This window comes from Dama dama, chromosome 12 (genome assembly GCF_033118175.1).
Source record: "Dama dama isolate Ldn47 chromosome 12, ASM3311817v1, whole genome shotgun sequence".
NCBI classification, from domain to species: Eukaryota; Metazoa; Chordata; class Mammalia; order Artiodactyla; family Cervidae; genus Dama; species Dama dama.
The window spans coordinates 83,503,381-83,531,362 of NC_083692.1; the positions used below are offsets into that span (position 1 = coordinate 83,503,381).

General features: G+C 44.0%; 1 protein-coding gene across 2 annotated transcripts in view; it reads right to left on the minus strand.

Moving 5' to 3' along the window:
* THSD4 (thrombospondin type 1 domain containing 4) overlaps nucleotides 1–27,982 on the minus strand; it is a 648,360-nt gene that overhangs the window by 597,190 nt on the left and 23,188 nt on the right. For both annotated transcript variants that reach the window (XM_061157947.1, XM_061157948.1), the window contains exons 2-3: nucleotides 20,382–20,490; nucleotides 6,944–7,013 (exon numbers count right to left, since the gene is read on the minus strand). In XM_061157947.1, the coding sequence (XP_061013930.1) occupies nucleotides 6,944–7,013; nucleotides 20,382–20,490 (179 nt within the window). The remainder of the gene's footprint in view (nucleotides 1–6,943; nucleotides 7,014–20,381; nucleotides 20,491–27,982) is intronic.

A 27,982-nucleotide genomic window follows, 5' to 3' on the forward strand; every position in this document is an offset into this window, starting at 1 on the left:
ATATAATCTGAGTATGAATCTTTGGTCAAATATGTAATTATGAATATCTTCATATCTTTGGCTTATCTTCTCACTCATCATGGTGTATGATAATAAATAAAACTCCTCAATTTTCATGCAGTTCAATTCTTTTATGATTAGTTCTTCTGGTGTGTTGTTTAAGAAACCCTTGCCAATCCCAAGTCGTCAGGATATTTTCATATATTTTCTTCGAAAAACCTTACTGTTTTCTCCTTTGTGGAATACAGGAGAAATAATATGAGAAATTTCATGTTACCTAAAACTTACTTTTGTCCTTCTATAGACTTTCTGTTCAATATCCAATTGTAGGACATTGTCAAGAGGCAATCTGAACTCAATTGTTACAGCTGTTGTTTAATTGCTAAGTCATGTCTGACTTTTTGGGCTACCATGGACTATAAACTACCAAGCTCCTTTGTCCATGAGATTTCCCAGACAAGAATACTGGAATAGGTTGCCATTTCCTTTTTCAGGAGATCTTCCCAACCTGGGGATCAAACCTGCATCTCCTGCTTTGGCAGGTGGATTCTTTTTTTTTTTTTTTTTGTCATTTATTTTTTATTTATTTATTTATTTTTTTAAATTTTTTTATTAGTTGGAGGCTAATTACTTCACAACATTACAGTGGGTTTTGTAGGTGGATTCTTTATCACTGAGGCCCTAGGGAGGTCTGTACACAGTAACAGGGTTCTAAACCCTTTACAAGGGCCCCAGCTATTCACATTGTGACTTGCAAACCAGTTAGCAAAACAAATATTTTACTTCACCCTTATTTCATTTTGTAGTATGTCAGGGTTTTTTTTGTTTTTTTTTTTTTCTCTTTGTTTTAAAGTTTTTATAAATAACAGATTGAAGAGCACTTCTCTTTGGCTGGTGGCCAAAGTGAGTTTTTATTTTCTTCCTCATTGTTTTTCATTGTTTTCTAAATTTTCTATAATAAACATGCATGTGCTGTGCTTAGTCGCTTATTGTATCTGACTCTTTGCGACCCCATGTACTGTACCCCCCAGGCTCCTGCGTCCATGGGGATTCTCCAGGCAAGAATACTGGAGTGGGTTGCCATGCCCTCCTCCAGGGGATCTTCCCAACCTAGGGATCGATCCCAGGGTCCCACATTGCAGGTGGATTCTTTACCATCTGAGCCACCACGGAAGCCCATGAATACTGGAGTGGGTAGCCTGTCCCTTCTCCAGGGGATCTTCCTGACCCAGGAATTGAATCGGGGTCTCCTGCCTTGCAGGTGGATTCTTTATCAGCTGAGCTACCAGGGAAGCCCAATATACAAGCATACTTTTAATTAAAAAGTAAACTTAAAAAAAAAATGTTAAGCAGCAGTGATTCAAGTATATGTATGTTTCTCCATTCATAGGAATAAAATAAGATGTCTCATGATTTTTTCCTAAATAGATTACGTTGACCATACACTTTATGACTTATAAAGCAACTTGCTCAGTGAATGTCTGTCAGATAGACAGAACACTTTCATTAACTTAAAAGCTTTCTACAATCTACATATTCTCCTGTACTAATAACGTATGGTTTTTATTAGAGTCTGGGACAAGTTTTTTCCACTCTTGGTCTTACCTTATCTACAAACGAAGCCACAGAGAGTTTTTAAAATGAAATCACTTGCCAAGTGTCATTAAATAACTACCAAGAACAGAGGTTGAACAGTCCTTTCTGATGCCATCCATCAGGAGCAAGAGGAAGACATCTGGATAAAAATATCTTGAAAGAGCTACTTAGACTCTGCACTCGAGTCCTCTTTTCCTGCACTATTATGGGACAGTTTTTACAGAGATGTATCCAGTCACCCGAGTAGCATTTAGAAATGCATAGTTTATTTGACAGCGTTTACAAATTATGTCTTTTCCTCAGAATAACTTACAGTGTAGAAATGCTTCCATATGCTAAAGTTGGACATGCTATAGTAATGAGAAAGAAAAAGAGATGTCTTTTGGAGGGTGGTTTTCATATGCATACTGAACTACAGTGCGCACAAATTTGTAATGCTGTCCCTTAAGAATTTACCATAAATGGTTTTCTAATTCTTGCTGCTGCTCTCTTCTACAGAATGAGAGTGGATCTTGCCACAAAGCAGTCAGCAGGAATTCAATCATGATTTATCCAAGCAACGAAAACAATTTGATGGCAATCATAATTCTTAAGTTTTCATGAAAAAATACACTTTTTTTTCCTCAAATCTTTTGTGTTTCTTAAGGTCCCAGGAGGAGACAATTTCCAACTTCAAAATACATACACAGTAATTAAAGTTAACTCTTCTCTATCTTGACTTTAGAGCAGTGGCTGGCAAACTGTGGGTTACGAGCCAAATCCAGTGTTTTGCAAATAAAGTTTTATTGGAATACAGCCATATACATTTATTGACAAGTTGTTTAAGACTGAATCTGTGCTACAAAAGCAGAGCTGACTAGTTGTGACAGAGATGTTGTAGCCCAGAAAGTCTAGAACAATCACAACTGGCCATTTATAGAAAAACATTTCCAAGCCCTGTTTTAATAGGTATCTCCTTATTTCTCATGTTGCAGAAATAAGTGGATTCTACTATTGCCAGTACTGTTGCTGCTCCAGGGCTTTGGGATACAGTCAGGCAGGATGACAGCCACAGCTTCACAGAACCCCAATAAAACATCAAGAAGAAATCTGCCAATCAAGAAAGCACTGAATCTTCCTTCTCTGAGGTGAATGACAATGACAATGATCCTGGCAGCTAAAACGCACATAATTATATTTGAGAACTGTCCTAAATAATGTGTATTGTCTGAGTAAAGGAATCTATAAATGATTTTGGAAAAAAATGTTCCTAATCTAACTTTCTACTGCAAAGTTCTTAATATTTTGACAAGGAGAAACAACACACTAAAATGTGAAACCTTTTACTCAATTTTTAAATTCAACAAAGTGATTCATAAATCATTTTTCAAATTTCTCAGAATAAATGCTTTATTTAAGAAATATGGAGACTTACCAAGCACATTATGGTACAACTTGCTAAACAGAATAAACTAAAAAAAAAGAAGCAGCAAAATGGAGGCAGTACCTTTTTGTGAAACTTTTGTTCAGGCTACATATATATCATTCAGGCTAACCTGAAAAATTAATAGACATAGCAAAGTAAACTAACCATTTATAAAATATTTTAAGATATGATGGTCTATTTGAATAACAGCAAAAGAAAAAAAGAACACTGGTAGATTGATTGAACTGTTAAGATTAATAACCCTGATAGCTCTAAATACTAATAAATAATAGAACATAATAATGAAAATAGATGATTGATCCAGCTGCAATAAAAACAATGCTATAGACTGGGTGGTTTATGGAAAACATAAATTTATTTTTCACAATTCTGAAGGCTGGGTTGTTCAAGATGAAAGGGCCCGTGGATTTGATGTCTGAGGAGAACCAATCTCCTTGTTCATTGACAGCAATCTTCTCCCTGTAACCTCACATAGCAGAGAAAGCAAGAGATTCCTCTATGGCCTCTTTAATAAGGGACATTTATCCTCTCATGACCTAATCACCTTCCAAAGGTCCCCCCTCCAAAGAGCATCACACTGGGGATTTAGTTTCAACATATGAATTTGGGGGGGATATGTGTCATCTATAATATTCTATCCCTGGGCCCCCCAAATTCACATCTTTCTTACAGGCAAAATACATTCATTCCATCCAAATAACCTAGAAAGCATTAACTGGTTCCAGTATCATTATTAAAGTCTAGGTTCTAAGTCTCACCTAAATATCATCTAAATCAGACATAGGTGAGACTCAAGGTATGATTCATACTGAAGCAAACTGCTCTCCAGCTATGAATATGTGAAATCAAACACGTTATGTGCTTCCAAAATATAATGGTAAGACAGGCACAGTACAGACATTCCCATTCCAAATGGGAAGAAGAGGAAAGAAGAAAGTCTGCAACCCACCCAGGAAAGGTTCATAAAAGTTTAAGAATAATTCTCTTTGGCTCTGTGCTCTGCTCTCCAGGCCCACTGGGCCCATGGTCCTACCCGAAAAGGCTGGGGACCCAAAGCTCCAGGCTTCCCTGCCCTCACTGTGGTTCTCCAGGGTTGGGGTCCTGGGACCTTGGCTCAAGCCTTGTCCTTTGAAATCCAGGTGGAGGTAGTCATGCCCCCCAAGGCTCTGCTAGGCACAGCCCAACCTTGCTGGGTCATCACTGGAGCAGCTCCCGGGTCAGCCTAGGAACTCAGCCTGAGTGTGGGGAGTGGGAACCACCAAGGGAGATGGTGCCAAGATGAGCCATGTCCGGAAGGCACCACTGCCCCCTTTACAGTCTTCCATTGTCTTGGACAAGTAGCCTCTGGCTTCTGTCAAGATGGCTGACTAATCACCCTGTCAGTCTCTCAACCACACCCTTAGCGTTTGTTCTTTCCTGGACAGGCTTTCTCACTCTTTTCAATATGCATCGGCTGAAGAATTTCCAAATCTTTAACTTCTGTGTTCTGCTTCCTTTCCAGTTAACAATTCCATCTTTAAATCAGTTCTCTCTTCTCACATTTTACTGTGAGCAGTCAAGAGAAACCAGGCCACTCCTTCAACACTTTGCTTAGAAATGGCTTTGGTTAAATATCTAATTTCATCCCTTACAAGTCCTACCTGCCACAAAACACTACAGCGGGAATGAGCCAAGTTCTTTGCCACTTTATAACAAGCACAGTCTTTCCTCCAGTTTCCAATAGCATGTTCCTCATGACCACCTAAGACCCCATCAGAATGGCCTTTAATGTCCATATTTCAACCAACATTTTAGTTGAGATTACTTAGGTATTCTCTAGGAAGATTGACACTTTCTCTACAGCCCTCCTCTTTTGTTTCTGAGCTCTTAACAGAGTCACTTTTAAAAGTCCATTTATGTCATTGCAGGCTTTTTCTAGCCTGCACCTCAAACCTCCTCAGTATCTACCAAGTAGCCAGTTCCAAATCCCCTTCCACATTTTATATATTTGTTATAGCAGCATCACCACTTCTCAGTGCCAATTTCTGTCTTAGTCAATTTGGGCTGCTAAAACAGAATATCATAGATCAAGTGGTGTATAGACAACAGAAACTGATTTCTCACAGTTCTGAAGGCTGGAAGTCTGAGGTTAGGGTGCCAGCACAGTCCCAGCCCTGGGGTGCAAACTTCTCTTGTATCCTCACAGGACAGGGCAGCAGGCTCTCACCTATTGCTAACAAGGGCACTAACCCCATTCACGACAACTCCACTCCATCACCTAATCACCTCCCAAAGGCCCCACCTCCAAATACCATCACATAGGCTAGGTTTTAACACACCAATCTTGGGCTAGCATGGGGTTGGGAGGTTGGGGGTGGAATACAAACATTCAATCTATAATAGTTGTCCTTTCTGACTCTTGAAATCATGAATGGGAATGATGCAGTAAAATATTTGTCATTTTTTAGTCACTAAGTCATGTCCAGTTCTTTGCGATACCATGGACTGTAGCCTGCCAGGCTCCTTTGCCTATGGGATTTTCCAGGCAAGAATACCAGAGAGGGTTGCCATTTCCTTCTCCAGCGGATCTTCCCAACCCAGGGATCGGACCCACGTCTCCTGTATCGGCAGGTGGATTCTTTACCACTGAGCCAGCTGGTTAAGAGGGGTGTAAATTGCCAAGCATCCACCAAAATAATGCTTAGATCTTGGCCAGTTTTTCCACTCACTCATTCAGTCAGTCATTCAACAGGTGTTTTATTGAGCACCTACAACATGTCAGGCTATATTCCAGGAGGTGGAAATAGGGTAATGAACAAGACCGGTAAGATCCCACTTTCGTGGAGCTGACACCCTAATGAAGGACACCACACAATACAGGTTCATATCTGGCCCAGAAAGACAAAGTCAGAACACAATCCACAGACCTAAAAGAAACAAGACTCATCAGACGAGAACATCAAGAACTTGTCCCAAGAAGGTGCATATCTAGGCAAACATACTCATTTCTTGGCTCCCTTCTCTCCTGGACTTCCCTCATGAAAACCCCTCTAGGAAAGGTTCCAACCAATTCAGTCACACTTACATACAAATGGCTGGCCTATTAGTCCTCTCCAAAGTGTCTGCATTTCATTACCTTTAGACACCAGGAGTTCTTAGGCAGGAGAAAGGGATTTGAGGGACCCTCCCGAGGTCATATCATCCACCTATTTCTAAGGAAATATTAATCATGCAACTGCTCTGCTGCAGGACAGCATTGGGCTTGTTTAGGCACAGCGTATGGTTCATTAACTATGAAACACCTGAGCCTGCAGGGAAGCGTACCTGATACTGTCCATGTGTCCCCCAGGGGCTCTGTCCACCTTTCTCCACCCAGCCCTGTTGCCCAGAAGGCTGGCCTTTGAGCGGGGCATGGACGGATTTCTTTGTTTTCTGTCCTCTGATTGGGCTCAGGTTGAGGGACTCACCAGCAGGAGATGGAGGGGAGGAGAAAAGAAAGGGCCAGGTCTTTATTTCCCTGTTCTCTCCCTGCCTGGCGATTGGCTGGTGTCCTTCTACCGAAAATCATGGATGGCTCCCACCACAGCTCTAACCATCCAACACCCATCGTGCCGAATGTGCCCCTAGAGGAGGTCAAAGCTCTGTGCTGGCGCTCCTCCACTCCTAGGGGTAGAGTCTGCCCGCTGGCCTCTCCTTAACTGACCCACTCTATCAGACATGGGCTGCAAGGCCAGCCCTGCTTTCAGGTCAGAGACTGACCCTGGGCACTGGCTTCATTTTTAACATCAAGGACTTAGGAGGGGTGAACATCCTATAAATGGTGCATCCTCTGAGAATCAGCAGTGACTCACCTCCAAACAGAATAAAACTCAAGGCGTTGATGACTAGTATGACCCCAGGACCTAGGCAGAAAAGGAAAGCCTCAGAAAGGCTATGGCTTACCTTTCTGTGTTCAGTGGAGGGCTGCGGGCAGACAAGCTGGAGTCCAATCAGCAAGAGGGAACCCAGGACACTGAGAAGGAAAAATAGCAACAGGCAGAGCTGTGAGCATGTTCCAGGCAGCAGCATCTAGTGGAAAGGTATATTTCTGTTTCATCTTTGGAAGGAAGTGAAAGTGAAAGTCGCTCAGTTGTGTCTGACTCTTTGCGACCCCATCTATACAGTCCATGGAATTCTCCAGGCCAGAATACTGGAGTGGGTAGCCTTTCCCTTCTCCAGGGGATCTTCCCAACCCAGGGATCAAACCCAGGTCTCCCGCATTGCAGGCAGATTCTTTACCAGCTGAGCCACAAGGGAAGGAGCACAGCCCAAATGGGCCCTGGGATGTAAACCCAGTGAAGATGCAAAGGGCCTGCCCCACAGGCAAGGAGGCAGTCCAGTGCTGTGGGCGGGGCCTTGGCATGAGGCAGACCTGGGATCAAACTCTGCTTTACCACTTACTGGCAAGGTTTCCAGGTCAGGACATTGAATTTCTTTGAGCCTCAGTCTCCTTCCTTATAAGATCGGGATACAACAGAAGCTGGCTGGAGGTCTGGGGAAGGCTGAATAAGGTAACACATGGTGCCTGGCACAGAGTAAGTGCTCATGCATGCTTGGTCCTCATGGAGGCGGTAATGTCAGCCAAGAAGGGGGGCTTCTGAGCCTGGCCAGGGAAGTTCCCCTCCCACACCCTGGGCTTCCTCAGAACCATTCTTCTGTCTGTCCTTGGCCCTTCACTGTCAGATATGTTCTCCACGGGTGGGATTAGCTGTGTTAAGCCCTACTGTCACCAGCCCTGATTAGGGCTTGTCATCAAATAAAGAGAAGGTGTAGAAATAGGAGCCAACTGGCCCCAAGGCAACAGGGTGAGCTGGAAGAGAATGAAGTTTTGGATTCAAACACTTTGAGGCTAGAATCCCAACTCTGTCATTCCCATCAGGTGATCCTGGGTGAGCCCACGTCTGTGAGCCTTAGGTTGCCATATGTAAGGATCACCCAGGACAACAGAGGTGAACACGCCCAGCACAGTTAGTGAGTCAGAGCAGAAATAAGCACTGCCAAGTAATTGAATGCCCAGAGCTCCCTGATGTCATGTCATCAACGGCATTGTTTGAAGCATCAAAGCATAAAGGCCACTGGTCCTACTGAGTTGTCTTTGGAATCCTCTTAGGGTTAAACCCTGAGCACAGTCAGGTAACCCAGTGGTTCTCAACCTTTTAGAGGCCTCCAACGTAGCTGAGAGATGAGCCCTTGTCCTGTGTAGAGGTAGGCATGAGGAAAATCTGTCTGAAGCTGGGGGGTAAGACCTGTGGAGTTAGGAAAGCTCCCACCATCTCTAGGAACCCTAAGTTCCACCCTAACCCCCACTGTGTATAAATGAGTCTGGTCCTAGGAAACCACACAGAATGGATGTGGCCAGACTGGTTAGAGATCATGTGATGGGACAAGAAGCAGGGGAAAGGATATGTTGTTGCTGCTCAGTGGCTCAGTCATGTCTAACTCTTTGCTACCCCACGGATGCCAGGTGCCTCTGTACCAAGGTGTTAAATGCATTGCTGCATTGAGGCCCCAAAACTAAGAACCTAGGGGATGACATACCCACACATTCCAAAGAGAAGGATGCAACCCTCTGTTCAGGACCAGAAATGGAGGTGTCCTCCTCTGGCCCCACCCATCCTCAACCTGAGGCCTGAACAAGGAGAGGGGTGTGGGCTGGAGAATGGGACATGTTTGCTAGGGATACAGGAGTGCTGAGCACAGCCCCTCCACCCTGCTACAAAGGGAGAAAAGAAGGAGGGCAACAATTTGAGAGCTTGATCTGGACCCTCTGTGTCTGCAATATACCGAGTGGTGCTTGATTGTCCCCTGAAAAGTATCTAAAGGTCAAAACCTAGCTGGAATGTCTGGGAGCACAGAGTGGCGAGAGAGGGCTGCAGCGTGAGCAGTCTGTGTACCTAGAACTTGCAGGGGCAGGAGAGGCTGGGGTTCTCCTGTGGAAAATGGGACTTAAGTTGTCCAGTAAGGATCTCCTCAAAGAAGATAACTCATCAGGATCAAGTAACCCCCAAAAGACAGGGTGATATGAGGTGTGTACCCATGGGGCCCAGGAGCTGGGGGAAGGCGGTAAAGGGGCAGCCGATGTTTGCACAGTCTGCACCAGGGGATCCACAGCAGGAGACCCCAGTGATGGGAGGCTCTTCAAAGGACCAGCCAAAGTGCCCCCAGAGGAGAATCCACAGTGTTGACATCTGTCGAGCCAAGACAGCCACATCAGCTGACAGTGGGCACCACTCCTGTTGGGATCCTCTATGCCCAGTTACCTCTCTGCCTCATGCTCCATCCTGGAGGAACAAGGACCAGAAGGAGAGGGCTCAGAGGAGAACTAGAAGTATGAAGAAACCAGCCAAGCCCGCTCTTCCCTACTACAGTGCTCTGAGGCCAGAGCAGGCCCAGGATGTGGGAGGAAAGGAGCTTTAAATTGGATGAGAGACTAAAGATTTTATATCTGACTAGATTTCTTTTAATGTAGCAAAATATACACAAAATCCCTCCAAGTAAGGAATCTATTCAGAAAAATATTAAAATGAGTGGTGAAAAGAATCAAAGAGTTGATTTATAACTTGCTGAGGCTCTAAGCCAGTGCTGTCCAAGACAACTTTCTATGAGGATGAAGATGTTCTGTGTCTGCACTATTCAATGCACAGACACCTGGATTTGTGCTGCTCAGCACACAGGAGGCTAAGGGTGCAGGTCTGGATGGTGAAGTTACTGATGTCTTAGATTCACCCAAAGATGACTCAAGGAAAATGAAAACTAAAGCTACTAAAGGAAAACTAAAACTTCTAGAAGGATGGACATGCAACCGTTAAAGTTATCCCTCCCACACATACACACATCTTTGGGGGCTTTTTGATACTTGTAAGTACACTGCTCATTTAACCTGCAATGGACCAGAAAACTGCCTTCCCTTGACAAGGCAGGGGCATCTAAAGAAGCAGGTGTGAACACGGTGATGAGAAAAGAACAGTTATTTTCTACTTGCATTCTTACTAGATCCAGGTTGTTCTAGAAACCAAGGGACACGGGCATCACAATTCGGGAGTTTATGCTCCTTGGTTACATAACCTTGGGCAGATCACCTTTGCACCTCAGTTCCTTCATCTGTAAAATGGGAATAACAGCACCCGCCCTGACTGTCTCAAATGAGTTTACGTGCAAGAAAGTACATTACGAAGCTGTGCCCACAAATCTGAATCACTTGTAACACATTCTGGCACTGTTTACTCATTTTAAAAGAAAACCAGATTGGTGTGGTTTTGTTAAAAAAACAAACAGCAGCTCCAGAAATGTGTTACACCTCAGCCCCTCAAAGTTCTTGGCACACACCTAAGCCACATATTTGTAATGCAATCAGGAGCTGTTTTGCATAACCACTCATCCCAGGCTGCACTGCCATAATAGTCAGGGGGACTTGGAGTGGGAGAAGGAGTGGAAAATGGGAGAAGGGAAAATTTTAGGTTTTCCACTCTCTTGGAGGAACTACATTCCAGGGTTGCCTGGTCAACTCTCCTCCCAAATATGGCTATAGCATGTTCCCTCCCCAGGACACCCGCTCCCAACCTAGCCTATTTCTATTGCTCCACAGCACTTAACATCTCACGTGTTGTTGTTGTTTAGTCGCTAAGTCATGTCCAACCCTTCTGTGACTCCATGGACTGTAGCCCACCATGCTCCTCTGTACAAGAGATTTCCCAGGCAGGAACAGTGGAGTGGGTTGTCATTTCCTCCTCCAGGGGATCTTCCCAACCCAGGGATTGAACCTGTGGCTCCCGCATTAGCAGGCAGTTTCTTTACCACTGAGCCACCAGGGAAGCCCTATCATCTCACATAGTATGTCTTTATTCACTTAAACTTCTTCTTCTGCCCACTAGGATATAAGCATCACTCCTCTATCTCCCAGCACCAAGCAGAGTGTCTGCTATATAGAAAGAGCTTAATTCATTGAATTAATGAATAAGCCTTCATCATCTTGTGACCTGTGAAATTTCAAGATGAGTGGAAATAGTGCAAATTAATGCATTTTAAAGTGTCCAAAGTAATGTTGGGAGCTTTAAAAGCTCTTTTATGAGGGATTTATAAAAATCAGTATGTTTTTGAGTCTCTGCATGTGTGTGTTCAGTTGCTCAGTGGTGTCCGACTGTTTGTGACCCTTTGAACTATAGCCCACCAGGCTCCTCTGTCCACAGGATTTTTCAGGCAAGAATACTGGATTCTCTACATGACCTCCCCCAAATTTGTTCTTAAAGGATTTACACAAGGTCTGGCAACAAAATGTTTGTGAGTGCTTCTTGTTGCAAAAAGGCTACGCGAGTTATGTTTAGATATTCAAATGCTTCTTTTCTTCATCAAGTCAGGCCCTAGTAAGGCTCAGATGCATAGGGGTACCCAATAAAATTCATGCTGGAATAAAATCTTAGTTATTAAGTGGGCTCTGCTCTGAATGGAATAGAATAAATTCCCCCAGAGGGGAAATTATTCTTTGGACTGCAATTGCAGCAGCCAGAGCAATATATAACCCCAGGGGCCAGATGAAACTCGGCCAAGGGCTGGAAGTTTCCCACCCCTACACTGCAGACTCCACTTTAGGACACCCCACCCTCCTCACACATACCTATCTAATTGGTAGTCCATAGCTGTGCCCACAGCTCTTCAAAACACTGGCAATCTGGCCCAAAGTCTTGTTCCTGCTGACCCAATTCTAAATTAATGTTTGGGGAATGGGAGAGCATGTGTGTGTCTGTGTGTGTGCAACTCGTGTGTTATTTCACTTTGATAGTTTGCTTTGGCAAACTGCTCCCAGCTTGCAACGTTTTGACAGATTGAAGGCTACCAGGGCCTTTGGCACACAGATCACATACTCCCCTCCAAGCGGTGGGGGGAGCCACATTCCTAGCAAGACTTTCCGATTCACCTTGCAGGAGAAACAGCCCAACAGTTCACACCAATCAGAAAAAAAAAAAGTCACGCCATTTACCCAACCCTGTTCTAGATTTTAAACACTCCATCATTTCATTTCCTGTAGAAAATAATGCTCATTGAAATTTGGTACAAGATTGACATCATGGAACTGGGACTTTGCCCTTCTGTATCTGCCTGGGCCAACACTTCCCCCAAACCCCCACCCCCATCCCAATCATCCTTGACTCTAGTGAGGGTGGATCATGTCACAGACACTGTATACGTGGGATTATCTCAATGAACTCAGTGCCACTTGAACACTGTCAAACTACAAAACAAGAAAAAGAGAGGAAAAAAAAAAACTTTACTTCTTTTCCTCTTTAGTTAATACAACCCAAGAGATATTTTGGGAGCAACCTGATCAGGAATAAAATTATATCGACCTTTGAAAAGAGAGCCAAAATCTTAGCACTGAAGTGAAATCTCCACCTACTGCACTCTGGAGATCAAAAATGATTGCTAAGCATTCATTGTACTGTATTCAGTCCAACCCTCTAACTTCCTCTCACAGCAGTTAAACAGTAAAGGCAAGTAGGGAAGGAGATGAGTTACAAATGACATTAGAGGACTACACAGTTACCACTGACCTCAACGCTTACAAGAATTATTTCATCTAATTGCCACAGCCATCCTGCCAGACACTTTGATTATATCCATTCTGCAGGTGAGGAAACTGAGGCACAGAGAGGCCAAGTCATTTAGTGAGAGGTATACCCAGCTATTGAGTGGTGAAGCCTGCTTCCAATGCCAACGGTCAGTGTCTCGGCCTGGTCCCTTAACCACTATGGTCTGGGCCTCCTAGGACACAACACTCTGTGAAACCAAGCATTTGTCATTTTATTACACCAATTTTCTTCCCCGGTCTGTGTAAGGTGGTGGCTTCCCACATCTGTTTTACTTTCTGTCATTTCTTGCAAAAAATAATTAGAGAATAAGTAGATACAGGAAAACATGTACCAGTCTCACTAGAGAACATTCTAAAATAATTGAAACTAACCATTGAAATTCCAAATTTAAAAAAAAAAAATGCATTCCATTTCTTTGCCCTGCTTTCTCATACAGAGTATGCTGAGCTGCAGTAACCTTGATTAGATGGCCCAGAGTCACCAGAGTGAGTATCCATCAGTCTGCGCAGCAGAAGGCGGCAGCCTTGGAGCAGAGCAGGCTGAGAGCACCGGGGAAGCCTGGGGCTTTCTGAATCCAGCGGGCCCTCTGCCGGGTCCTCCCTGCTCTCAAGTGCTGCTTACCTTACTGTGCACGAGCCTGTGCCTCTTCACTCCGCTTCCTTCGGGTCAGCCTTGGCTGCTAAAACCTTTAGACAACCAAGCTGCAGCCAAACCAAGACCAAACAGGTTCAAGGAAAAGGCCTGGCTGGCTGTCCTGGAGTAAATGTTTCCATTTTAGAGCATGGACTTAAGGACACCTCTTCTAACTGCATATTTGTTTTTATTGCTTATTTCCAGGTTCTCAATTCTCATAGCCATTTGTGTTTTCGGGACTGGGGTCTCTGGAAAACTGAGGTGTCCTGTCACAGCACAGCTTTCTTTTTTAATTAATCTATTTGACTGCAGCATGTGGGATCTCTGATCTTCGTTGCGGCATGTCAGATCTTTAGTTGCAACCTACGGACTCTTAGTTGTAGCATGTGGGATCCCTGACCAGGGATTGAACCCAGGTCTCCTGCACTGGGAGTGTGGAGTGTTAGCCACTGGACCACCAGGGAAGTCCCTCAACACAGCTCTTTAAGGCACAAAACTCTTCAGTAAATTCCTCAGCTCAGTGGCAGGTTTCTTAAGGAAACTGTTTCTGATACACCTTTGCAGCAAACAGAACCACCAGCACAGTCTTAGTCCAAACACAGAGCCAATAAATAGCAAGTGAATAAAAGAAAGGAAAGAGAGAAGGAAGTGAGGGGAAAAAGGAAAACGAGAGAGAGAGAGGGGAAGTACCAGTCACCAAGAAATACAGAGTGCTGCTGTGAACGACACTTTCATCAATAAAGTGTTTTCTAAGTACATCCTTAGAATTCTCTGTTGGAAAAACAGAAACTTGTGAGGAGCAGGGCGGGGTGGGGGGTGGAGGTGGGGACAATTGCAAAGGGTGGATTTCTACAAGTTGGAGATATTGATTCTGACCCCAGGGAAGCGGGTGGGGGTGTCGATGTTAACCTGAGCCATACAAATTTATTTCAGTACATAAGGAACAGGTAGTTGGCAGCTCAGTGACACACCTTAACTGCATTGAACCTTTTAGGTACGGAAGGTTCTAGAAAATCCCACTGTTAAGTTCTGAGGGATGAGGATACATGCCAGGTGCAGGACTGTGCCAGGCATAAAGAAAAAACAATACTGTCTGAACGCCTGCCATCGTTTTATAGGGAGGGGTTTGCCAAGACAGTCCTCCAAGAAACTGTTTTATTTCCTCCTAGCCTCTATGATGGCTCCTCCTAGCCTCCATGATGGCTCCTACTGGGCTTCACGAAAGATTCCAGCAGGTTCTTCCCTGGTACTCTTCTGCACTCATCAGATGAGTTGTATTCCTATGGAATTTAACCACAGTCCCCAAATTGATAATGCCAGGGCTTTGTAATTACATAAAATATTCAAACAGTACACAGGCCCATGAAACAAAACGCAAAAAGAAAGAGTAGTTGGTAGTTGTTTCTACACAAATGAAGCTGAATGCTTTGGAAAAGACTTGATAAAGGCAAGTTGCCAAGGGGAAAAAAAAAAAAAAAAACACTGGCAAATTTGGTGTGGATTGGACAACTGTAAATGATTAGAAGCAAAAATAATAAAAATTCAGCATCATTCTATACTCAGATTGCTTTGCAAATGTCTTAGATTCTCATTCCACTTGAAAGAAACCCAAATGGAAACCTTTGATAATGCTATGGGTGTGGTTTGTGCAAGAAAGACAATCAGGGGTTCATGCTCAAGGAAAAGTCCTTGGCCCCCACATCAAACACTTGGTGAGTGTACATGTGTTTTATGTTAAAAATAAACTGTTAAAGGTGTGTGTCTGTATCACTTGTAAATTTTCTGCTTTAACCTACTTTTATAATTAAGTAAAAATCTTGATTAGGAAAGAAAAATCTACTTTATTTCTCTCACATTAAAGAGAATTATTGCAACCCACTCCAGTACTCTTGCCTGGAAAATCCCATGGATAGAGGAGCCTGGTAGGCTGCAATCCATGGGGTCGCGAAGAGTCAGACACGACTGAACGACTTCACTTTCACTTTTCACTTTCATGCACTGGAGAAGGAAATGGCGACCCACTCCAGTGTTCTTGCCTGGAGAATCCCAGGGACGGCGGAGCCTGGTGGGCTGCTGTCTGTGGGGTCGCACAGAGTCGGACATGAATGAAGTGACTTAGCAGCAGCAGCAGCAAAGAGAATTATTAATTTATTCATTCAATGTTCAACAAATAATGGGTTAGCCAAAAAGTTCCAATGGGTTTTTCCATAACATCTTATGGAAAAACTCGAATGAATTTTTTGGTCAACCCAATTTTATTACACATCAATTGGGTAGTGGTTTCAATGTGGGCCAAAGCAATTCAGTCCTGCCTTCGTGACATCCTGAAGTTTAATACTTAGTATCCCAGCCTGGCCTCTTCTGCTTTTTGTCCCTGTCCCTCCCCTTCCCTTATGCCCCTCCCCTTCCCTTATGCCCCGCCTTTCTCTTATGCCCCTCCCCTCTTTCTCCTGCCCCTCCCCTCCCTTATGCCTCGCCCTTCCCTTATGCCCCTCCCCTCCCTTATGCCTCGCCCTTCCCTTATGCCCCGCCCCTTCCCTTATGCCCCTCCCCTCCCTTATGCCCCGCCCCTTCCCTTATGCCCCCCTCCCTTATGCCCCACCCCTTCCCTTATGCTCCCCCCTCCCTTATGCCCCACCCCTTCCCTTATGCTCCCCCCTCCCTTATGCCCCGCCCCTTCCCTTATGCCCCTCCCCCTCCTTCTCCTGCCCCTCCCCCTCCCTCCTCCTACCCTTCCTCTTTCCTTCTACCTCTCCTCCTGCCCCCCTCCCACCACTGCCCTCTCTCCTGCCCCTTTCCCTCTCCGTCCTGCCCCTTCCTTCCTCAGGCTTCTCTCCATCCTCCTTCTGTCCCTCCGCTCTCCGTCTCTTCCCTGTATTCTTCCTTCTCTTATTTCCCCTCCTCCTCCACCCCACTTCTTGGTCACTGGTGCAGGAACACTAATTGATCCCATGACGCGTCCCAATTTCACAGATTTCCCTACTCCAAAGGGAGTCTCAGTTTTCACACCTCAGCTATCACGACTTTGGGCATTCTCTTCCTCGCACTTAGACTTTTTCAACCCCCTTCTTTCTTGCGTTTTGTCTTCAGGATCTTTTTCCAGTTCTCCAAGAACTGGAACCTTTCTTGTTCTCATTTCCTCAATCCCTTATGGTTGTATTTCTCAGTGAAGTAGCTGACAGGCATTACAGTATTATTCCTGTACTGAAGTGTGTATCAGGGAAAAGAAAAGCCTCACGTTTCAGAAGACTAAAACCAGACACTTGACCTAGGGCCATCAACCTGTAAAACCCTTAAAATGATCCAGAACTCTCCTTCATATGAGCTATAAAAATCACCAACTAACCCTGTAATCCCTCTAATTACATCTGTATTTCTTCAAAAACTACTATTCCAAATAAGAATCCCCGAATCAGCTTTAACCATTTGTTTGGCATTTTCAATAGTTTTGTTTTCCTCTGTGTTTTCATTTCAAAGATATATTATGTCAACTGCACAAAAGCAGTCTACGAGGTAAAGAAAGAGCCCTTGACCAGGGTGACTGACTCTAAAGAAACTTGGTTGGCTGGTCATCTTCAACTGTTGTGCTGCTTCTAGAGAGAAAACTGAGTTTCATTCCTCTCAATCACTGAACAAACACACAAAGATGTAATTGTACATACAAGAAAAAAAAAACTGCACAATCTGGAGCAAGTCTTTAAGAGCTAAATACACTGCTGTATTACTTAGTGCCTTTTCCTCTCTAACTTGTAATAGGTGACAAATCTTAATCTAGCCTTGACCAACTCTGCTCCAAATGGATATCACCTGTCCTGAATTTTGCACACGGTCCAAGACTCATCCAAGGTCCAAAGGCAACTCAATAACCAGCTCCATGCAGAGTTAGTCTTAGTGTTTCTTCTGCTACTGGATTTAACCATGACTCTTTTTATTACTACAGACTCTAAGCATGGCAGAGGCACTCTTGCTATATTAATACTCAGGGCTTCTCTGTCTCTTTCAATGAGGGAGAAGCTGGCTTTCTGTTTCCCTGTGGCTTGGCAAGAACTGGGGAGGGATTTTTAAACAAAATCTCTGCATATCAGAATTGTGAATCTCCTTAAATGTTTTTTTTCCTCTCAGGGGTTTTCTTGGTGACTAACTCCTAATTTTGACCTGTTTTCTCTATAGGTAGAGATATCCTTCAGCTTTTCCTATTAATCTCTATGTATTTGGCTGCCTTGATCAATATTCTTTTAAACCCTGAGTATTTGTGTGTCTCTGTGTGTTTCTCATCTACCAGTTTTATCAAAGGCTTTTACTCTTAAAGTAACCATGGCCCTTTCTACCAGAACACTTTGAAAAGTATTTAAGCAAAAAACATTCTTGCTTTTTCCCCCCCTCCCCCCCCCCCTCAGGTTAAGATATATTTATGTGGGCCTTGAAACAGAATGCAAAATGGTTTATGAGCACCTGGCTTATAAAGAAGGAGGCTTGGTGGAAATCTTCAGCTGAGCTCTCCTGAAGACTTGCCTGTACTCATAACTCATATATTCTTTCCTTAGAGCAGGACTGTTGGAGAAATGTCCTGCTGAGTTGTTGTTAGTCACTCAGTTAGTTGTTGTTAGTCACTAAGTCACATGACTTAGTCACTAAGTCAGGTCCGACTCTGCAACCCCATGGACTGTAGCCTACCAGGCTTCTCTGTCTATGAGATTTCCCAGGCAAGAATACTGGAATGGGTTGCCATTTCCTCCTCCAGGGGATCTTCCTGACCCAGGGATCGAACCCACGTATCCTGCTAACCTCTGAGTCAGCTTGGAAGCATCGTCTGACTGAGCAGCTCTTTTCAAACAATCCCTTCAGCAGGACCCTAATCCCAGAAGCCTGTTAAGACTCCCAGAGTTCTGCCTGGAGGGTAGCAAGGCCACATCTAGCTTTCAACAGCTCCTACCCTGCTAACTTCTAATCTGTTGGCAATTTCTCTGAAATAATGCACAGCTTGGAGGTGAGCCCACCAGGCCTCCCTGGGAGATGGCCTCCATATCACAGATCATTACAGAGGTTAACTGCAGGGGCATCAATTAAAATTCCAGACATTAAAAAAAAAAAAATTTGCAAAAGGGACTTCTCTCAAATGAAGCCCTTCCTGTACAGCCTGGTTGGCCCCACATTTTTGAGGGTCTTCAGTACTCAAGGGGGCCTTTCTGATAGCAGTCAGACTTATACTTGCTTACCACTTGCTTACTACACAGGGAAACGTTTTATCTGCTGCTCTTTTTAATTCAATTACATATACGACTATGACTTCCACTTCTGTGTTCTCCCACTGGGTCCTGGTGCTCAAATAGGCTGTGCTCCTAACATGACTGAGTGGTCCAACAGCATGTCCCACTCCCCTGTGGTTTTAGAGCAGGACATGGGAGCTTCCACAAACTGGATACACATTTCATGTCCTGAAACAGCTTTTAAACTGTGTTTTAAACTGTGGCTAAAAACTGTCCACATGCTGACTTCGATTAGATACCAAAAATGAACACTGAGAGACTCAGGCTGCTCTGTTCATGGCTGGATTTTGTCGAGGCTTCGGAATGGAGCACTTCCTGCCTTCTCTGACTCTTTCTGACACACCGGTTTATGTCATTGATGAAGAAGCTTATAGCTCTGCATGGGTCTTTAGACTGCAGGCCTGCACATGTCAGCTCATGTAAAATTACACAAGCAATTACAGACTAAAAGTACACACACGCACTATCCTCAGTGAAATGCCAGCCATGGGCTAAGAGCATCTGCCTGACAAATGCTTTAGCCCTGGTTGAGCCAGTACCTATGGCACCATCATAATAACATGTTATAGACCGTTTTCACTTTTCAGTGTAAATTCTGGACTGTCATAGTTGTGGAGGAAAAAAAAACTACAAGATAACCTTAGTGATTCAGCTTTGTAACAAAAAGTTCTTTTCCCTTTCTAGATTCTGAGTCAATTTCTTTAAAGAGTATCCTGAGATTGTAAAATGAGCTTCACTAAAGAACTGGTACCAATTGCAATTACTTACCTAGATGGACCAAGATTTTCTGATTACTATGCAGCTAAAACCAGTCACAAGATAAACTCGATGCAGAGGCTAACGTATAAGCTATCATCTGTAAATTCTGATTCCAAATTCTGATGTTTATGCAAATAGACTCATGAATCTCATAATGTGTAAACATTACAAATTCGAACTTCTAAAATAAATTTCCCTTAATAAAATACTGCCATTGGCTATTTTATAATGATGAGGGGTTTTTTTGTTTTGTTTTGTTTTCTTTACATAGGATTTTGATTGAAGAATTTTTAAAGGGGTCTATCATCTTTAGGAAACCTTGAAAAAAATCTCAATATACAGACTAAATTCCAGAGCACCAAGCCTTTCCCCTGAGTCTGCACTGAAGGAATGGGCATCAGAAGATAAACACTGATTTTCTGATCTGCATACAGAGACCATACTACTTGTTCCACTTGCTTTGCATGGTTAATATCAGTATCAAATTAAAAATGCAGGGGCAAGTCACAGATGCTTTGAACAAACAGGACCAGAGAGGCCACCTTTTAAATATACCGGATCAATTATATCACAATCTGTGGGGATGCAGCCAGAGGACAGTATTTTCTAAAGTTCTTCAGGTAATTTTATTATGCAGCCATGATAGATACCCACAAGTCCATTAACATTTTTATTTTAAGAAAAATCTGAGGGGACTTTCCTGGCGCTCCAGTGGTTAAGACTCCGTGCTTCCAATGCAGGGGACACGGGTTCAATACCTGGTTGGGGAACTAGGATCCCGTATGACAAGCAGAGCATCAGATGAATAAATAATCAATGAAAACTCTGAGTCCTAGATATCTCTCCGTGAATAGCAGAGCACAGCATAGAGCCCAAGCCACTTAATCTCAGTCTAAGCACGTCTCACCACAGCACACGGCTGTCCAGGCCTCAGCAGCCTTTGTGAGCATCAAACTGACTACACGTATGTACATGGCACATCAAAAGTATCTGTGAGATGCAGGCCCTCAAGGCTCATTACTAGAAGAAATATACAGTAAAATTCAAATACTGAATTTCTTATTTTCCTATTTCCTTTTCAAAAGATTTTCCACTCACCTGAGAGACTCCATGAAACAGGAAACCATGATCCTGGGTGTCCCAGGAAAAAGCAAGGGCTCCTCAGAGATGTTGCCAATTTTCTGCAGATGGGGGTGATGTTCAACTCCTACAGAAGAATAACAATGCTATTTTTAGTATCATCGGCTTACAAAGAATCTAGAATCTAAGATTCTGCAGCTTAGGCCAGCCCGTTCAACAAGAAGTGAGCAAACGGAAGACATTAAGACAAAAATACCATTGCCCACTTATGCCCAGTTATGGTCACCAGATTGCCCAAATGAAAGATGATTATCTATGAACGAGAGGTAACAAATTTACAGGACACTCGGCACAGTGACCCACAGAAAATGTTTAATAAGCTACCATCAGTATAACTACTTCAGAGTCTAAGCTGACAGCAGAGTTGTCATTAGGCAAACGCGCATTGGAAATCTTGCTCCATCCATTAAAGACTACTTGACCCATTAGAAAGTCCTTTCACCTCTGTGTCCTGGTTACCCCAGCTGTACAGTAAGGGTAAAAATACTGCCTAGACATAAAGAGAAATGACGTCTGGATACTGACAAACCTTGACAACATCACAAAAGTGAAATACAAAAGGCTACATGTTGTATGATTCCACTTACAGGAAGTGTTCAGAATAGGCAAATCTATAGAGACAAAAAAAATACATTCGTGATTACCAAAGACTGGAGGGTGGAGAGGGGCTACTTCGAGGGTGTGAGGATTCCTCCTGAGGTGACAAAAATGTTCTAAAATTATATTGTGATGATGGCTGTACAATCTGGTGAATACACTAAAAAAAAAAGTTTAATTGTACATGTTAAATTAGCAAAGTATATGGCATGTGAATTACATCTCAATAAAACTGCTCAGGACTTCCTTGGTGGTCCAGTGGTTAGGACTGCATGCTTCCACACAGAGATGGAATGGGTTCAACCTCTGGTGGGGGAACTAGAATCCTACATGCCATGCGGTACAGACAAAAACAACAAAACAGAAAAATAAAAAATAAAACCTGTTCAAAAAATATGTCCTAAAGAACTGAGGCAGGCTGTGAATATTAAACAAGTGGACACATGTCATATGCTTAGCCCAGGGCCTAGAACAGAGGACACTCAATTAAAAGTAACTCTGGGGAATTCCCCAGCAGTCCAGTGGTGAGAACTCAGTGCTTTCATTGCTCTGGGCCTGGCTTCAATCTCTGGTCAGGGACTAAGATCGTGAATAGCATGGCAAAAAAAAAAAATTGAAAAAAATAAAAATAGCTCTGAAGATACTGATGCAGGAAGAGGTCAAGTAACATAAAATCTGTTGTCACAGTAACAACAGGAAGGTACTAACACTCACCTACAAACACTACTCCATTCAGAAAACCACACTAAACACAATTTCTTAACATTGTCAAATGAGGCAATGGTTTCAAAGGTAAATTATAAATAGCATCAGACAGCCCGGGATGGGAGGCTGGGTTGGAATGTAATGGAACTTGGGGAGAAAGATCGTGGTCCAGACTCCTCTCCTCACACACCTCCTCCCAGGGAAAGACAAAGAAATGAAGCAGGGTTTCAAGGTGTGCCCAGGAGTCCTCACTAATAAAGCCAGAGTTTTCCAAAATCACTGGTTTCCAAATTCTCCTCAGGACTTCACATTTCCTTTTCACTAGAAAGGCGAGGTAGGGGATAAATTATAAGGACTTAAGAAAAGACAGTCAGAAGAATCAAAAAATTCCATTTGCGGGGGAAAATAATCAAGATGTTTAAAGTCACCACCAGCCATTTCTGGGGGTTATTAAGACAGTCAAACCTCTTGACTGTAATCACCCCTAATTAGCCATCAGCAACTCATGAAATTACTCATGGTATTGAAGACCCTTAAATTCCTGGGTCTCAGCCAAAAATTACACTGAGATCCACCAGGAAGAAGGCCAAGAAGTGCAAATTGGAACAGTTAAAACCCCTCTGAATCCGAGGCACGGTCTTCTTACTCTTGGCTGGGAAGCGGATATGCACAAAGACGGGATTTAACTTGGAAGTCAAATGAAATCTCTGCCAAGCTCTTGATAATGATCAACTAATCAGTAATTATTTACTTAGTATTTGGGGCGCTCAGGTTCTTTCCAAGGTGCTATGGAATTCAAGAGAAGATGAGGCAATGTAGGGTCTTGCTTTCCAAACTAAAACGTGGATAAGTTTTAGGGACGTGAAATTGTGTCAGAAAAGGTCAGAGTTGTCCAGAATAACTTAGGGTGAAGAGTGTGATGCAGATACCCTGAGCATAAATGGGGCTAGTTCAGGAGGAGAAACACTAGGGGGCTAGTATCAACAGGAAGGTAGGACTGAAAATCAGCCCTTAGAGCCTGTGCGGGTTACAAAAGAACAATCCAGAGGGGTTGGCAAGAGTGTACACTACAACCTGAAAGGCCTGGGTCGAAGGCCAGTTTTCCCACTTATTAACCAGGTGACCTTAGGCAATTAACCTTTTAGACTTTCAACTTCCTCACCTATAAAATGGGGGTACTATCTGTAATACGTTTGTTGTGAGTATTAAATATGTATTGAGAGTCCATGATGTGGATGCTAAACACCCACTCTCTCTCTCTCTCTCTCACTCACACACACACACACACACACACACACACACACACACACACACACATCAGGCATGGTCCCTGCCCTGAAGGAAATTACTGGGTTGGCCAAATATTTTATTCGCATTCTTCCATAAGATGTAACAGAAAAAAAAAAACCTGAACGAACTTTCTGGCCAACTCGATACAATCTAGATGCTGGAGCGCTGCACAGCTGAAAGAAAGTGAAGCATAAATAAGTAAAAAAATAAAACTGTGATGAGAGCCATGGAGGAAGGTGCAAGGTGCCTCAGAAAGTATACTGGACAGTGGTCAGAGACAGTCCCTCTGAAGAAGACCTTTATGCTGGGTTTTGAGGGGTGAGTAGGAGTCAGTCAGGTGTGTGAAGAACTGGGAGGAAGGAGAAGGCAGCAAGGCAGGAAAGTAGCAACAGAAGGAGAACATGAGAAGAGCTGATCCTCTACTGAGTAGTAAAATCCCCAGAAGGTAGTAAATGGCTGGCTGAGGTGGACAGGGAAAGAGGTGTCAAAAGTAGACCCTCCCCAGGTTTCTGGTCTCCGGAAGTAGCAAAAGGAGGTGTTAATGGAGCTTTTTTGGTTTCGTCAGGAAATGAAGGGCAACATTGAGGAAAGAGGGTATGATACAAAGCAGTGGTTTCCAAATCTGACAAGAAGTCAACCAGAAAAACATCTTAAATCATCAAAACGGTTTGAAAATAGATTTACAACTGCTGCTGATAACCATGAACAGCGTTCTTTCTGTGTATTTTGCCTTCGGATATTTGCTGATTACAGAATGAAGCCAACACGATTAGCATGTCATTTTAAAATACAGTTTCTTTCATCTTTATGCCACCCTTTTAAAATTTCCATTTTGAGTGTATGTTTTATGTGGTCACATCATACACTGGTAGGTTAAAAAAATAACCAAACATAGATCAGTGCTGTATGCTGAAACATTTTTTACTGATGGGGTGCAATCAAAAAAAAAATTTGAGGAGGCCACTACTCGAATGTTTTTTTGACCAACTTTTTGTCAGATGTGACTGGTCACTTTTATCTCCTGAGAGATAAAACACACTCACCAGGTGAGCGTCTCCTGGGGTCCACTTGGGTTTCCATGACTATAATAGAGAATAACAAATCTGACCCCATGTTGGATCTTTCTCTCTTAACTTTTGCACTCTATTGCTTTTGCTACAAGTTCATCACTCAAGGGATGTTGCCTATAGTTTAAAGTGTACATAATGGTCCATCTCAGGGAACCCTGCCTCCCACACCTGAGCATTAAGCTAAAATACCTTTGTTTAGCTCCCAGGAAACCTCCTGACCAGGCCCACCTGTGAATAGCTGAAGGAAGGAAGAAACTGACACACGCCCTCTGGAGTCTGGCTGCAACCAGGAAATCACTCCAACAATTTATCACCCTGTTGGAAGGCTTCCCTAATGGGTTGGTGGTAAAGAATCCGCCTGCAATGCAGGTTATGCGGGTTTGATCCCTGTGTCAGGAAGATCCCCTGGAGAAGGAAATGGCAACCAACTCCAATATCCTTGCTTGAGAAATCCCACGGACAGAGGAGCCTGGCGGGTTATTGTCTGTGGGGTCACAAAAGAGTCGGACACAACTCAGTGACTAAACAACAGCAATAACCCTTTCTGCTTTACCTCTTCACCTCCCCTTCTTTGTTCTATATAAGAAACTAGCATCCAAACCTGGGCAAGATGGTTCTTTGGGATATTAGTCCACCATCCTCGCAGCCAACTGGCTTTTCAAATAAAGTCACTATTCCTTGCCCCAAAACTTGTCTCTCCATTGACTGGCCTGTGGCCTGTCCTGCGGCGAACAGTACAAGCTTGGACATGCTACCATGATTAGTGTGTGTGAAATCAGTTCTGCTTCTCAAACTGTGGGTCATGACCCATTAGTCTGTCATGAAATCAACTGCGTGAGTCATGACCTGCACCTTTTTAAATGAAATAGAAAAGAATGAAAGAGAAAATAGCAGTGTTTTTCACACACAGTGAGGCTAAGTGAGGATATCTCACTGAGGCTCCTGGTCAGAAAAGTTTAGAAACCCTGGCTCTGGTGGATCAGAAGGCACTGTGGGATTCTCGCTGTGATGGGGAGAATAAAATCGTGAAGATGGAGCCAAGACGTGTTACCCAAGCCCTGGGAAATGCCAGGAGAATTCTGATGAGATGGATGAGAAAGAGTCCTTGTAGGTTCTGGAGCGGGGAGGGACCTGATGAAAGTGAAGTTTCCCAAAAACCCATTTGGCCACAGTTCCAGGACTGAGTAAACACGCTATCTGTGCAGTGAGTCGCCTTTGGGGGTTTGCTCCTGTTGATTTATAACCTTTCTTGACAGTGAACAAAAAATAATCAATCTAGTTTCTGTTGAAACATATGCTCCCGGGTGGCGGGAAGCCCCGCTGGCTCTCCTTTCCACAGAGAGCTTGCAGGAAGGTTGGACCAGGCACCTGACATGGCTCAGGCCAAAGTCACAGGCCCCAACGCCTTGAGGGTGGGGAGGATGTGGCAGGAGGCGTGAAGGCTGGGGACCGGAGGATGGAAAGAGGCCAGGAGAGACGTGACTCAGAACAGGAGATGGCTCCCTGACCCAGGGGTCACCGTGCCCTAGGCACTGGCACAGCTCTGCTGCCCTTTCTTACAGTCCACCTCTGAGCATCCTTCCTGCCCCTTCTCCTCCTGGCCTGCAGAACCCCTGGAAGACCCCCTCTCTGATTTCAGTGTACCCCAGAAAGAAGCATCTGCTCAGCCTCTCAGGTTTGGGTTCAGTGAGACCAACTTGTGGCCACATCCCAACCACAGACAGGCCAGTCCCCCTCACGTCCTCCCACAAGGGAATTCCCACAAGGGAAAGCCACCACCCAGACAAACAAAGGCCCTAGTCCCTGGGCAGAGGAAGTGACTCACCAATGCAAGAATGAGAACCAGAGGTTTCAGAGAGAGGGGCCATTTAGACCCCAAGTCAGCACCCAGGCGGATCATGTAGTGAGGACAAGTCTCAGAACCTACCTATTCCTCTGTGAAAGCTGCCCCCCGAGGGTCCTGATAGGCCGGAGCCGCCTGAGCCTCCATCCTGCCCTGTCGTGTCTTCACCAATAACGCCAGCATCACCTTCTCCTGCCCCGCCCGTGTCTCCTCACAGAACTGTCCTCTCTTAGAGCTCCGGCCCGCTGTGTACAGCGCCCCTACCTGAGGCCAGGCTGTCTGCAGACCAGAGTACCAGGTGTCAGCTCCCAACATCAGGGCATCCAACCCACCTCTGTCTTAAAGGATCAGAAAAGCGGAAGAACATTCAATGTCAGGAATCAACTTTTCCTACACATTAGATACACGAGATAAGCATGTGATTTAATTCTCATGGCAAAACTGAGACCATGCAATGGTAGGACTTGGACTTGAAGACAGACCACCAACCACAGGGCTTCTCCTCTTTTCATTTTATTAGACTCACTGCCTCCCACCTAGCTGAGAATCATAGCTGGATACTCAATAAATGAATGAATTGAGGGATAGATGCTACCCCAAGGAGACTTGGTGTATCTCACCTATTTTGCTAGGAGATGAAACATTTCAAGACATGACTTGATTGTGCCATGAACATCACTTAGAGAAAAGTGAGCCAAGATGAGCAATGTAATAACCTGTTATTTCAGATAATAATACTGTAGCTGGGAAATCTAACAAACACCTACTGAGTGGGTCCCATGTGTCATATGGTATTCTGAACATTTTATATTCAGTCATTTTATCCTCACAACAACCCCATGAAAGAAGTATCATTGAGAAATGGAGGTACCAAGAAATTAAATAACTCTCCCAAAGTCACCCAGCCAGCAGGTAGCATCACAATACAACCTAGGCAGCCTGAGCCCAGAGTTTATGCACTTAACCATCATTTGATGCTGCTTGCTATCCACACATGAACAGTGCCAGCTTAAAGGAGCAAAACAGAGGTTGCATCTGCTGCTATCTTTTCCCTGGTATAGTCTAGAGTCAAGGAACATTCTAAGTCTCAATGGATACGTTGGATTCCTCAAGTCGCAACACAGCAGAGTGGTCCCATGTCTTCTGTAGGGCTGGGACCAGTCATCCTGAGATCATCCTTGAGTATTTGTATGCGGGGCATATAGGTTACCAGCTAATGAGCTTTCAATACCTCTTGGGTTAGGAAGCTTCATGCGAGATAGTACATATGACAAGGGGTGGGGGGATCCCTGCCTTTGAGGAGCTTCAACTTTTATTGAGGCAGCCAAATAAACATACAAAAGTGAAAGTCGCTCAGTTGTGTCGAACTCTTTGTAACCCCATGGACTGTAGTCCATGGAATTCTCTAGGCCAGAATACTGGAGTGGGCAGCCTTTCCCTTCTCCGGGGGATCTTCCCAACCCAGGGATTGAACCCAAGTCTCCTGCATTGCAGGTGGATTCTTTACCAGCTGAGCCACAAGGGAAACCCCAATACACAAATACATATATAAATATTTTTTTCACAATGACAGTACCCGAGACTGAGTACCCAATGGCTGGTACAGGCAAAAGGAACGCCAACAGTCCAAAAAAGTAAATATCACAGTGGACTTTATTGTTAGCACTTACATTATTCTTTTGAGAGAGGAATATCCTTTGAAGAGTCACCACTAACAACAAGGTGGGCAAATTTGCCAGCCAACAATAGGAGGTATAGGACAGAAGCTAAAAGCTTGTAAGCTAGAAGCTTACAAGAGAATGGATTATCATCTCTTTTAACAGAGGTGTTAGGCATGCTTGCTCTATGCTCTGTTTATGCTTCTCCTTCACTGGATGGGGAGCTTCTCAAGGCCAGGGATAAGTTTATTCATCTTTACATCTTTACTCATCTTTGCCTGGTACACAGTGGCTATGCAATAAAAGCTTGATGAATGAATGAAGGATGAATGGTGTGTGTCTCCAACAGACTTTTACTGAATTGCTAGGTGCTGAATGAATTGCTACAGGCTGCTC